Below are 14,411 nucleotides of genomic sequence, written 5' to 3' on the forward strand. Positions count from 1 at the left end.
GAATGTTTCCTTGCAATGCGTCCCTCCTTATCTGGCTTTCCATGTTGATAAGGCTGTTCTACGAACCAAGTTAGGTTTTCTTCCTAAGGTTGCGTCATTTTGCAACATCAATCAAGAGATTGTGCTTCCTTTCTTATGGACTAATCCTTCTTCATCGAAGGAACGTTTATATCGTAATTCTGGATGTGATTTGTGCCTTGAAGTTCTATCTTCAGGCCACGATGGAATTTAGACAAACTTCCTTATCTTTTTGGCTGAGTATGTCATCCGTTTAGCATAGAGTCAGCGGGACATAAGCCTCCTCTGAGGGTTACGGCTCATTCTACGAGAGCAATGGTTTCCTCTTGGGCCTTCAAAAATGAGGCCTCTATGGATCAGATTTGTAAGGCAGCTACCTGGTCCTCCTTACATACTTTTTCCAAATTTTACAAGTTTGAGGTTTTTGCTTCTGCTGAAGCAGCCTTTGGGAGAAAGGTTTTGCAGGCTGTGGTGCCCTCAGATTAGGGTCTGCCTCTCTTTTTTTAGCATTCTGTGTACTCTAGAGCTTGGGTATATGTTTCCCACAAGTAAGAAATGCAGCTGTGGACTCTTCCCATATTAAGAAGGAAAACATAAATTATGCTTACCAGATAATTTCCTTTCCTTTTGTATGGGAAGAGTCCACAGCTCCCGCCCGTGTTCTCCGATGGGCGGCCCTAAATTTAAATTTATTCTTATGGCACCTTTTTCACCCTGATGTTTCTCCTACTGTTCCTTGTTCCCTCGGCAGAATGACTGGGGTTATGAGGAAGTGGGGGAGGTATTTAAGCCTTTGGCTGGGGTGTCTTTGCCTCCTCCTGGTGGCCAGGTTCTGTATTTCCCACAAGTAAGGAATGCAACTGTGGACTCTTCCCATACAGAAGGAAAGGAAATTATCTGGCAAATCATAATTTATGTTTTTCCAACTGTTTTGCTTGGGAGAAAGCCCTTGTATTATTGTCTTCTTTTTTTTTTTTTTTCTTTTTTTTTTAAATAAGTAGAACAAAACACTTCAGTATTAAAATACACTAGTTTCTTTTTTACCCCATTTAAAATTGAGAGAAACCTTTATTTGAAGGCTGCGACACCCTAACGTGTCTAAACTCTATTGGATTTGTTTACTCAGAAACCTGCCACTAACATGTTCCCTTTAGAAATCTTTAGCTATTGGGTAAATGTAGAAGAAAATAAATGTCCAAATGTGTTTGATATCTAAATTAGAAATCTACCCTTTGTAAAATGCAACATAAACAATTATCCATTGTCATGTGATGTTACAGCGTAAATATAAAACAGTTTCGTTCTAATCTTAGTGAGAGTCCACAATCTTTACACTTTGGAATTACATCACCTGGGCACCAGGAGTAGACAGACACCCTACCTTAGCTTTATATATATCCCTTCTACTCCCCCTTTTCTCACAGTAGTTCTTTGCCCCATCAAGGAGAAAGAGGTTTTAGAAGAGTTTTGTTAAAACCCTCAGTGGATAGTTCCCAGAAGAGAGGGTCCATTGTTCAGATGCTGGTGATACCTATGCACTTTGGCTCAAATCTTCAAAAAAGCAAGAGAAGAGAATGGCTTTTCTACAATGAGGATATGGGAGTCATCACTCCGGTCCTGTTAAAAAAAAAAAAAAATCAAGAAAAGTTTTTCTTTTGCAAGATGTACCGAGTCCACGGTATATATATATTATCCTTCCCAACAGGAAGTGGCAAAGAGAACACTCACAGTAGAGCTGTCTATATAGTTCCCCCCTGAACTCCACCCCCCAGTCATTCTCTTTGCCGGCTCTAAGTAGGAAGGGTAAAGTGAAAGAGATGATGTGTCATCAAAATCTAAGCTTTTGACCATCCCTTTCAAGGGTAAGACCCTATTCGGCCCTGAACTGAAAGAGATCATTTCTGATATCACTGGAGGGAAGGGTCATGCCCTCCCTCAGGATAAGTCAAATAAGTTGAGGACCAAACAAAATAATTTTCGTTCCTTTCGAAACTTCAAAGGTGGTCCCACTTCCTCTTCCCCTGCTGCAAGGCAAGAGGGGAATTTTGCTCAATCCAAACCAGTCTGGAAACCTAACCAGGCTTGGAACAAAGGTAAACAGGCCAAGAAGTCTGCTGCTGCCACCAAGACAGCATGAAGGGGTAGCCCCTGGTCCGGGAGCGGATCTAGTAGGGGGTAGAATTTCTTTCTTTGCTCAGGCTTGGGCAAGAGACGTTCAGGACTCCTGGGCTGTAGAAATCGTAACCCAGGGGTATCTTCTAGAGTTCAAAGATTCTCCTCCAAGGGGGAGATTTCATCTTTCTCAATTGTCTGTAAACCAGACAAAAAGAGAGGCGTTCTTACGCTGTGTAGAAGATCTATTTACCATGGGAGTGATCTGCCCAGTTCCAAAAACGGAACAGGGGCAGGGGTTCTACTCCAATCTGTTTGTGGTTCCCAAAAAAGAGGGAACCTTCAGACCAATCCTAGATCTCAAGATCCTAAACCAATTCCTCAGAGTCCCATCCTTCAAGATGGAGACCATTCGGACTATTTTACCAATGATCCAGGAGGGTCAATATATGACTACCGTGGACTTAAAGGATGCGTATGTACACATTCCTATCCACAAAGATCATCACCAATTCCTCAGGTTTGCCTTTCTGGACAAGAATTACCAGTTTGTGGCTCTTGCCTTTGGGTTGGCCACGGCTCCCAGAATTTTCACAAAGGTGCTAGGGTCCCTTCTGGCGGTCTTAAGGCCGCGGGGCATAGCAGTGGCGCCTTATCTAGACGACATTCTAATTCAAGCGTCGACTTTTCAACTAGCCAAGTCTCACACGGACTTCGTGTTGGCCTTTCTAAGATCTTATGGGTGGAAGGTGAACGTAAAAAAGAGTTCTCTTTCCCCTCTCACAAGAGTTTCATTCCTAGGGACTCTGATAGACTCGGTGGACATGAAAATATTTCTGACGGAGGTCAGGAAATCAAAGATTCTAGCCACCTGCCGAGCTCTTCATTCCATTCCTCGGCCGTCAGTGTATGGAGGTAATCGGACTAATGGTAGCAGCAATGGACATAGTTCAGTTTGCTCGCTTACACCTCAGACCACTGCAACTATGCATGCTCAGTCAGTGGAATGGGGATTATGCAGATTTATCTCCTCAGATAAGTCTGGATCAGGAGACCAGAGATTCTCTTCTTTGGTGGTTGTCTCAGGATCACCTGTCCCAGGGAATGCGTTTCCGCAGGCCAGCATGGGTCATAGTGACGACGGACGCCAGCCTTCTGGGCTGGGGTGCAGTCTGGAATTCCCTGAAAGAACAGGGTTTGTGGACTCAGGAGGAGTCCCTCCTACCGATAAATATTCTGGAATTAAGAGCGATATTCAATGCTCTTCAGGCGTGGAATCAGCTGGCTTTGGCCAGATTCATCAGATTTCAGTCAGACAACATCACGACTGTGGCTTAAATCAATCATCAGGGGGGGACAAGGAGTTCCTTAGCGATGATAGAAGTTTCCAGGATAATCTGATGGGCAGAGTCTCACTCTTGCCATCTATCAGCAATCTATATCCCAGGGGTAGAGAACTGGGAGGCGGATTTTCTAAGTCGTCAGACTTTTCATGCGGGGGAGTGGGAACTTCATCCGAAGGTGTTTGCTCAACTGGTTCAGTTATGGGGGACACCAGAATTGGATCTGATGGCGTCTCGTCAGAACGCCAAACTTCCTCGTTACGGGTCCAGGTCAAGGGATCCTCAGGCAGTACTGATAGATGCTCTAGCAGTACCCTCGTCTTTAACCTGGCTTATGTGTTTCCACCATTTCCTCTCCTTCCGCGTTTGATTGCCAGAATCAAACAGGAGAGAGTTTCGGTGATTTTGATAGCACCTGCGTGGCCACGCAGGACTTGGTATGCAGACCTGGTGGACATGTCATCTCTGCCACCAGGGTCTCTGCCACTGAGGCAGGACCTTTTGATTCAAGGTCCGTTCAAGCATCCAAATCTAATTTCTCTGCAACTGACTGCTTGGAGATTGAACGCTTGATTTTATCAAAGCGGGGTTTCTCTGAATCGGTCATAGATACCTTGATTCAGGTCGAAAGCCTATCACCAGGAAAATCTATCATAAGATATGTCGTAAATATCTTTTTTGGTGCGAATCCAAAGGTTACTCATTTAGTAAGATCAGGATTCCTAGGATTTTGTCTTTTCTCCGAGAGGGATTGGAGAAAGGATTGCCAGCTAGTTCCTTAAAAGGACAGATATCTGCTTTGTCTATTCTATTGCACAAGCGTCTGGCAGATGTCCCAGACGTTCGGGCTTTCTGTCAGGCTTTAGTTAGAATCAAGCCTGTGTTTAAACCTGTTGCTCCGCCATGGAGTCTAAATTTAGTTCTTAAAGTTCTTCAGGGGATTCCATTTGAACCCATGCATTCCATAGATATTAAGCTTCTATCTTGGAAAGTTCTGTTTCTAGTTGATATCTCTTCAGCTCGAAGAGTTTCTGAACTATCTGCGTTACAATGTGACTCGCCTTATCTTGTTTTCCATGCTGATAAGGTGGTTTTGCGTACCAAACCTGGGTTCCTCCCTAAGGTTGTTACTAACAGGAATATCAATCAGGAAATTGTTGTTCCTTCTCTGTCTCCTAATCCTTCTTCTAAGAAGGAACGTCTGTTGCACAACTTGGACGTGGTTCGTGCTTTGAAGTTTTATTTGCAGGCAACCAAAGATTTTTGTCAAACATCTTTGTTTGTTGTCTATTCTGGAAAGCGTAGAGGTCAAAAGGCTACGGCTACCTCTCTTTCCTTTTGGCTGAAAAGCATCGTCCGTTTGGCTTATGAGACTGCTGGACAGCAGCCTCCTGAAAGAATTGCAGCTCACTCCACTAGAGCGGTGGCTTCCATATGGGCTTTTAATAATGATGCTTCTGTTGAACAGATTTGGTCGTCGCTTCATACCTTTTCCAAATTTTACAAATTTTATACTTTTGCTTCTTCGGAGGCTATTTTTGGGAGAAAGGTTTTGCAAGCAGTGGTGCCTTCCGTTTAGGTTCCTGTCTTGTCCCTCCCTTCATCTGTGTCCTAAAGCTTTGGTATTGGTATCCCACAAGTAAGGATGAAACCGTGGACTCTGTACATCTTGCAAAAGAAAACAAAATTTATGCTTACCTGATAAATTTCTTTCTTTTGCGATGTACCGAGTCCACGGCCCGCCCTGTCTATTCAAGACGGATAGTATTTTTTATTGAAAACTTCAGTCACCTCTGCACCTTATAGTCTCTCCTTTTTCTTCCTTGGCCTTCGGTCGAATGACTGGGGGGTGGAGTTATGGGGGAGCTATATAGACACTCTGCTGTGGGTGCTCTCTTTGCCACTTCCTGTTGGGAAGGATAATATCCCACAAGTAAGGATGAAACCGTGGACTCGGTACATCGCAAAAGAAAGAAATTTATCAGGTAAGCATAAATTTTGTTTTTTTCCCAAACCTTTTTATTTTTCAGAAAAAATACTTTTCGCCCAATATTGGATTTAAAATCTTCAGGGACAATTCATGTCAAAAATAGATCTGAAGGATGCCTACCTTCACATTCCTATTCATCCGGCCCATCATCAGTTTCTCTGTTTTGCCTTCCTAAACAAACATTACCAGTTTGTTTCACTTCCTTTCGGGTTGACTTCTGGTCCCAAAATTTTCACCAAGGTACTGGGAGCTCTTCAGTCTATAATTTGTCTCCAGGGTGTAGCGGTAGCTCCGTACCTGGATGATATTTTGGTTCAAGCTCCATCTTTACCTTTTGCAATATCTCACACAGAGAAGTTACTTTGGTTTCTTCACAGACATGATTGGATAATCAACGTCCTAAAGAGTTCTTTCACACCTCAGACAAGAGTTTGCTTCTTTATTTGTTTCCAATCGGACAATGTGACAACTGTTGCATACATCAATCATCAAGGGGACACAAGGAGCTTGCTAGCCATGCAGGAAGTCTCTCACATTTGGTCATGGGCAGAAACACAGAGTACCATTTCAGCCATTTATATCTCAGGAGTGGACAACTGGAAAGCAGATTACTTGAGTTGTCAGACTCTTCATTTGGGGGAAATGGTCTCTCAATCAAGAGATTGTCAACAGTGTATTGAACAGGTGGTGGACTTGAGAGAGACCTCATGGCTTCTCGCCTAAATCACAAATTACACCAGTACGTTTCAAGGTCAAACGAATAGATAGACGCTTTAACCGCTCCTTGGCAGTACATTCTAGTATACCTGTTTGCTCTGATTATGCTTCTTCCCTGGGTGGTGGCACATATCAAGCAAGAGAAGGTTCCAGCCATTCTCATAGCTCCAGCTTGGCCTCACAGGACTTGATTTGTGGATCTAGTGAGGATGTCCAGCGATTCAACCTCTGAGATAAGATCATCTGTTTCAGGGTCCATTCTTTTACAAAACCTCTCAGTCTCTCAATTTAACTGCTAGGAGATTTAAAGGTTGATAATGTAGCAGAGATGTTTCTTTGATTCTTAAATTGACATTGATTCAGACTCTTAAGCCGGTTACTAGAATGATTTACCACAAGGTGTGGAAGGTCTATCTCACTCGGTTTTCTAAACGGGGTTATTCATGTCGTTCAGTGCGAATTCCATGTATTCTTCAGCTTTTACAAGATGGTTTAGATAAGGGTCTTGCAGATAGTTCCTTAAAGGGTCAGATTTTGGCCCTTTCTGTCTTACATAGAAAATTAGCTAGGTTGTCTGTCCCTTGGTTCAGGCTTTACATACAATTAGACCAGTATTTAAGTCTTCCACTCCTCCATGGAGTTTAAATTTGGTTTTAAAGGTTTTGCAACATCCATCTTTTGAAACTATGCATAAGTTGGATCTCAAACTACTTTCCTAGAAAGTTCTGTTCTTGTTGGCTATCTTTTTTGCAGGTAGAGTTTCAGAATTATCAGCACTTTCTTGGGAAGTTCCTTATTTGTTATTTCACCAGAATAAGGCCATCTTAACACCAAAATCAGATGTTCTCCCTAAGGTATTCTCTATGGAAAATATCAATCAGGAAATTATAGTTCTTTCTTTGTGTCCTAATCCAAAGTCTTCTCAGGAGAGGTTATTTCATAATTTGGATGTAGTTCGGGCATTAAAGTTTTATCTTCAAGCAATGAAGGAGTTTCTGCAGTCTTCTAGCTTGTTTGTTATATTTTCAGGGGAACGCAAGGGTCAATAAGCCCACAGCTGTATCTTTGTCCTTCTGGTTGATGAGTGTCATTGATGGAGCTTACTTGGAAGCTGGCCAAATACACTGGTCAGAATTACTGCTCATTCTACTCGTTCAGTTGCTACTTCTTGGGCGTTCAAGAATGAGACTTCTGTCAAACACATTTTCAAGGCTGTGACTTGGTCTTCTCTTCACACTTTTACTAAATTTTATAATTTTTTTATGTGTATGACTTAGTGGAGGCTTCTTTTGGTAAAAAGGTGCCTAGTACTTAGGAACTGACTTACCTTTTTTTCCCACTCATTCATTTTGTGAACTTCTCATATTTGGTATTGGTTCCCAAGTGTAAGGATTCTGGACTCTTACTACCATTAGAAAGAATACATAAGTTATTCTTACCTGATAAATTAATTGATTTCTTGGTAGTGAGAGTCCAAAAACCCAGCCAAAAAATAAGTAGTTCATCGTGGCGGATAGTTTTCACCTCTTTGCCCTACTGTCCTGCTTACTTCTTTCCTAGGCTTTAAATACTACTGGGAGAGAAGGGAAAGTATGAGAGATTATATATAAAGCTCTAGTAAAGTGCATTTGCCTCCTCTTGGTGGCCAGGTGATGTAAATCACAAGTGTAAGGATCGTGAAATCTCACTACCAAGAAAGAAATTAATTTATTAGGTAAGAATAAATTATGTTTTGCAGCTGAGCTCAGCAGAACTTTATCTGAAGAACATAAAATCTGTTACTATTCCATAGTATAATTAGCTGTGTATCATACTAATATGTTGGTTGTATACAGAGAAGTGAGCAATTATATCCTAACTTTCTTTTCTTGTCCAATAGGTTACCGAATGTCTGCTCCACAGAAGTGCCCAGAGGAAGTTTTTAAAATAATGCAGAGGTGCTGGGAATACAAGCCTGAGAACCGCCCCAAGTTTATTGAAATGCAGAAAGAGCTTGCTGTAATCAAAAAGAAAATAACATAGTAACAACTTCAGTCATGGACTTGTTTTGCGGCTCGTTAGTTCTTCCTGGTATATTTGTAAATCATGGCAAGTTTGCCAAATATTATTGTAGTTCCCATATTTAGTTTAGCTAAATGTGCCTTTGTCAGTTCATATCCTAAAAGGCACTCACAAAAATGCCAAAAAATGTGTTTTCTGAGACAACCACAAAATCTGTACTCAAAATGACATAGTACATATTAGAAAGAAAAGTCCCACAATTTGCACATATGTAGTGATGCTTATGGGTTTTTTTACGGCAACCTTTCCTACACAATGTATTTGGAAGAAGTTTTATGTTCACAGTTCTCATCTGAGACCTCCGTGATTTTCCTTGTACTAAAACCATTTTGGCAAAACATTAACTTGTAGATATCTTCACTGTACTATGCACTTATTAATGCAGTGCAATGATTTGGTTAACTTTTTTATTTTATGTATTTTTTTGTATGTGTGCACTTGTTTTTTGGGTCTTTTTTAAATTAAGAAAAGAATCTGAAAACTTTAGGAAGTGGTGTAAAATATATTCTTAGCTGGCTGGAACTGAAAAAAAGCTTTTTTTACTTAATTGTTGGAACGTAATCCTTTTTCTTCCGGATTTGCACGTTTTTCTTTCTCCGCAGAACAGTAATATATCCCTGCTGTGTTGTGGGAGCTAAATATATGAGAAAGGTAACTGTAAAGTCCAATCCTTACTTTTAGGACCTTAATTAGCTCTTACCTCTGCTAAAATATTATTATATTTGTAAATTATTTTTACTATGCATTAAAACACCAGCTTCAAATATGAACCACTAAATGGGTGTTACATGAAATGTGTGCAAGGTTAGCTTCCTTCATGTTTAGCCCATGCAGAACTCGATCACACTAACAAAGTTTACAAAAAGTAGTTGCCACCTCTGATAAAGTGGACTCCCCTGACAAAGTGATAGTGTACTTAAAGTACCAGATTGATTATGTTAGCACTGTATTTATAAAGAGAAACTCTGTGTTTCAGTACTAGAATGTTCTGACGGTGCAATAATGTTTACTACATTTGTAGTTAAAGGACCAGTCAACACTGTAGATTTGCATAATCAACAAATGCATGATAAGAAGACAATGCAATAGCACTTAGTCAACTTTAAATGGGAAGTAGATTTTTGTTAAATAAATTGCAAAGTTATGTCTATTTCCACTCCCTCTGTATCATGTGACAGCCATCAGCCAATCACAAATGCATTTACGTATATGCTGTGAATTCTTGCACATGCTCAGTAGGAGATAGTGACTCAAAAAGTGTAAATATAAAAAGACTGTGCATATTTTGTTAATGGAAGTAAATTGGAAAGTTGTTTAAAATTGACTGCTCTATCTGAATCATGAATTTTAATTTTGACTTGAGTGTCCTTTTAACTTGTTTTTTATGTGTCTGTGTTGTAGTAACATTTCATTGGGCAAATATGTTTGTTAATGAACTATATAATTAATCTAGGCTTATTAGCATGCTTACAGAATTGTAGCTAAGAGATTCCGCCAACATATAAGCTTCTTACAGTGTGTGTAAGAATTTAAAGGAAAAAGTGATTAGAGGTACCTGATGTGTTATGAACCCAGTATCATGTGACTGCATTAGTGTAATGGAGCCAAAATAATGAATGACAATAAGTACTAATTGCATCATATTGGGGGTTTTTTTTTCTTCCTTTCCAAATACATATATAGAGCCACTCATTGTAATGTTACATCCATTATTCTAACTTAATAATATCATGAATGTTCTAAAATATTAATCTCTAGCTTTTTCTGTTTAAAACTTATTTATTCATAATTGCTCATATATAAGCAGAATATTTGGACTAGTGGAATATGCTTTTTTCATGATCTATGTAATATCAACAAATTAATTTCTTGTTTTGTTTACCAAATGTATAGTCCAACTCAGTAGTCTTCGGTAAATTGCGTGGCACTTATAGCAACTGAGTTGTCATTGTAACAGCATACACCAGAAACAGCAACTTCTATTATAGTATAGGATGCTTACTGAAACTATAGCCTGTGTGTATTTAAACGCCTGGGGGGGGGTAAAATTCCTCTTATGTTTAATATTTGTTTTTTGAGCATTAGATTAAGGACAGAGCTAATGCAACTCATGTTGTTCTCTTATTTGTGGACCAAATTATAGAATAGACATTAATTGCAATGCACTTCTGTTGTTTTGCTTTAGAATAACAGCCTAAGTCTAAATATTTTTTTAAACAAATTAACATTTTATTTACTGCAATTGTTTTTTAATAGCCAGGAGAAAGTCAAGTAAAAGGAGCAACCGTATTGCTCGAAAAGAAAGTTCAGGGTAGTATTGTGTGCAAGGAGAGGCTGTCACCCTCGCGACATGTAGTGTTAGGTGTAGAGTGCTAGGATTTACATATATACCGGATAATTCTCAAGAGGCAGGCAAACCAGGTTGCGGTACAGCGTATTCAAAAAATCTCAATCAGGGCAAACATGTCATGTGACCTTCCTTTTGGTTCTAATAGGGCTTTGTAAACGTACAGTCTTTTAGCGGTTACTTTGAATGTCAGCCACTATTTCCATAAGAAGGGGGGCTCTGCACAAACAGAAAGTATGCCCACAGAATGGCCCGCTAATATACTTATAGGAGAAAGTGGTACGACAGATGATCCTGTAAACATATAGTTGTAAGAGTAATAATCGCAGCCTGTCAGCTCGAGTACATCAGTAGCGTTAATCAGGCTTACTTACAACACAATTCAGTTCCATATATCACAGACAAGCCCAAAGCGGCATACTCACGGTAAGGTACCCAGTTGTGATCTAGTTCCCAGCTGTAGCTCAGTCCTCAGTAAACCTCAGCAGTTTAATGCTTACACGCCGTTAACACTACTCAGCCTCTCTCAGTGCAGCACGCCTTTCTCAGTCAGCTGAAATCATCCCAGTCAGCTGTGATCCGTGCCGGTGAGGACGTAAGAGCGGAAGTGGAGCCCCTGTGCTCCACAGAAAATGCAAAACAAAAAAGTATCCATAAACGTCCCAGTGTAGGTAGAAAAAATCAACTTGGTTCCAGTTCCATATATAAAAGGCAAATTTTATTGAAATGATTCAGGATAAAACATGTAGATAACTCTCAGCAAGAGAGACAAGTGGAAAAGTCTGACCGGTTTTGGCCCAGTGTGGCCGTAGTCATAGACAGGAGAAAGTGTTTGTTTTTTAATCTAAAAGAGCATAGTTAACATATTGTAGACATTCTTCCAGAGCAATTATCTAGATAGTCTATCCTCACATTGGAAAGTTATCTCTTCAAGGCAAATAGTAAAGCGTTTAGTTTTGTGGCTTCTTTTATAAATCACAATACTAAAGTTATTAAAAGAAATTTTTGAAGCTGTTTTAATTAGCTTTTGGTCCTATTTAGTGCATTGTATGAGGGAGCTTGCAACCAAAATTTAAGAAATGCCAGTCGTATGATCACTGCTTCTTAACGGTGTGCAACCTCAGAGGTTTTGGATGTCAGGCGATCCAGATTCTTTCTTACAAGATGGCTGACAAGCCCTGCTCTTGCACAATTGGTTATGTGGGAGCAGGGGGTGGGGTTACACAAGTGATTGCTTGTGCAAACTTAAGTTCCAGCAGCTGGTGCTGCTCTGGAGGCTCTAAAGGTGTGAAGACAGGTTCTCTTGGTGAGATCCTTGTCTGCACAAAGAATTATAAAAAGGGCCCATAGTCTGTATGAATTGCAATCACGTCAGCCTGAGAATTGCTAAATAGTATCTAGAAATGCGACTTGAGTCTGTATTTGAATGTGAAACTAGTTCATATGTACTCTTAGTATTTATTGAAAAGGTACCCCAGTTTTATAGAGAGTGTTCTGTTTCTTGATGTAGTCAGTAATCAACTATTTAAGTGTAAAGATGTCAGCCACATAAAGTGAAGAAAAGAATGCAGTGGTAGGTAGTCTTGGTATTGCATTACTTGAGACAAGGAAGAAGACTCCTGCCAGAATCAAATGTCTATTAGTGACGCATCATGAGTATGTTCATTCAGCAAATGTTCTTCCCTCAATATATGGGAGCATCTCTTCCCCCTTGAAGTCAAAATAAATGTTCTGGAATTCAATGTAGTCTCAAGATTATTTGGCTATTCAGTTGTTTAGTCTTATGGTGACAATAAGAACTTTTGATCTATTATAATTACTGTTATCTTCCACTGAGTAACAGTTTATCTATGGTAGCTAATTAAGAGAAGACTGTTTTCCCGTTAATTTACCAAGAAAAGTAGCCTACCATTTCCATAATTGCAAAAAAAAAGATATTCTTAAAATAAGAAATAAACATATTTATAAGAGGGTGTTTCCTATTTTGATCATTGAAGCAAAATGTATGTGTACCTTTGACATTTTAAATACTAAAAAGGAATGAATACTATAACATCAGAACAACCTTAAATGTTAAAATTGTGCGGACAAAAATGTAGAAGCTTTCTGCTTCTGTTTCTAATTATGCTAATAATGCTTCTACCCATAGTCATAGAAACATAGAATTTGACGGTAGATAAGAACCAAAAAGGCCCATCAAGTCTACCCATATTACATGTTACTTTTTCCTTAGGATAGCCTTATGCATGTCCCAGGCATTTTTAAATTCCTTTACAGTCTTTGTGTTTACCACCTCAAATGGAAGTTTATTCCATGAATCCACCACCCTTTCTGTAAAAAAAATGCTTCCTCAAATTTCTCCTGAATCTACTACCCTCTAACTTTAGATTGTGACCCCTTGTTTTGGCATTTATTTTTTTGTGAAAAATGCTTTCAGTTTCTATTTTATTAAGTCCCTTCATATATTTGAAGGTTTCTATCATGTCACCTCTTTCCCTTCTATCCTCTAAACTATACATATTTAGATCATAGAGTCTTTCTTTGTATGTTTTATATTTTAGACCATGTACCATTTTAGTAGCCCTCCTTTGGACAGCTTCTAGTTTATTTATATCTGTCTGAAGATATGGTCTCCAGAACTGTACACAGTATTCCATATTTGGTCTAACTAATGATCTGTAAAGTGGCATAAGAACCTTGCTATTTCTGCTACTAAAACCTCTTCCAATGCAACCAAGCATTTGACTGGCCTTGCTGGCTGCACTGCGGCATTGTGTACCACATTTTAAATCATCTGAAATAATAATTCCCAAATCCCTTTCTTCTTTAATTACAGTCAGTAATGTACCATTGAGACTATAATTGGCCTTTGGGTTTTTGGATCCTGTATGCATAATTTTGCTCTTGGTAATATTAAATTTCAGATCCCATTTATTTGACCAGTCCTCTAGTTTATCAATATCACAGTTCATTTGATCAACTCCTCCTGGAACATCTACCCTGTTACAAATTTTTGTATCATCAGCAAACAAGCAAACCTTCCCCTTAAGCCCACTTCCAATATCACTTATGAACATGTTAAACAAAACAGGCCCAAGAACTGACCCTTGGGGAACACCACTAGTAACTGATGCCTCATTTGAATGTACTCCATTAATTGAAACCCTCTGTCGTCTATCTTTTAGCCAGCATTCTACCCACGTAACAATCTTAGCATCTATTCCAAGGCAATACATTTTGTGAATAAGTTTGTTGTGTGGGACGGTGTCAAATGCTTTGATATATGGGATACATTAACATATTTGCATAAGTGAATTACTGGATGTTTGCAGCCTTACTTAAATAATTATTGCTGTACATATTTGAACAAGATATGTACAAAAGCGCTGGTTAAAAATTATCTAAACATTAGTCAATCTGTGAATGTTAAAAAATCGTTTGCCTTCATATGAATTTTACCCAGAGATCAGCTACTTTTACACCACTCTAGAGATGATTTTGGAGAATTATACAGAAGTTGATTGGTTCTTAAGCCTGCCCCTGTGTGACAGACATGCACATGTTACCAATCAGTAGGGTATTATATTGCCGCTTTAAAAAGGAACACACATGAAAAATACATATGTCAGGGTTCTTATGCAAAACATTTCTTTAACAACCCTGACATGTATTCTTTTATATAGAAATACAGGACTGCACAGATTTATATATATATATATATATATATATATATATATATATATATATATATATATATATATATATATATATATATATACACACACAAAGGGACATTATTATTTGCAGTATTAGCCCTGGGCCA

General features: G+C 39.1%; 1 protein-coding gene across 2 annotated transcripts in view; it reads left to right on the top strand.

Moving 5' to 3' along the window:
• Window positions 1-9,598, top strand: part of FER (FER tyrosine kinase) — a 728,481-nt gene extending 718,883 nt beyond the window's left edge. For both annotated transcript variants that reach the window (XM_053701530.1, XM_053701531.1), the window contains exon 20: window positions 8,060-9,598. In XM_053701530.1, the coding sequence (XP_053557505.1) occupies window positions 8,060-8,202 (143 nt within the window). In that variant the 3' untranslated portion in view covers window positions 8,203-9,598. The remainder of the gene's footprint in view (window positions 1-8,059) is intronic.
• The last annotated feature ends 4,813 nt before the right edge of the window (window positions 9,599-14,411 follow it).

The sequence above is a fragment of the Bombina bombina genome, chromosome 2 (genome assembly GCF_027579735.1).
Source record: "Bombina bombina isolate aBomBom1 chromosome 2, aBomBom1.pri, whole genome shotgun sequence".
Taxonomy (NCBI): Eukaryota; Metazoa; Chordata; class Amphibia; order Anura; family Bombinatoridae; genus Bombina; species Bombina bombina.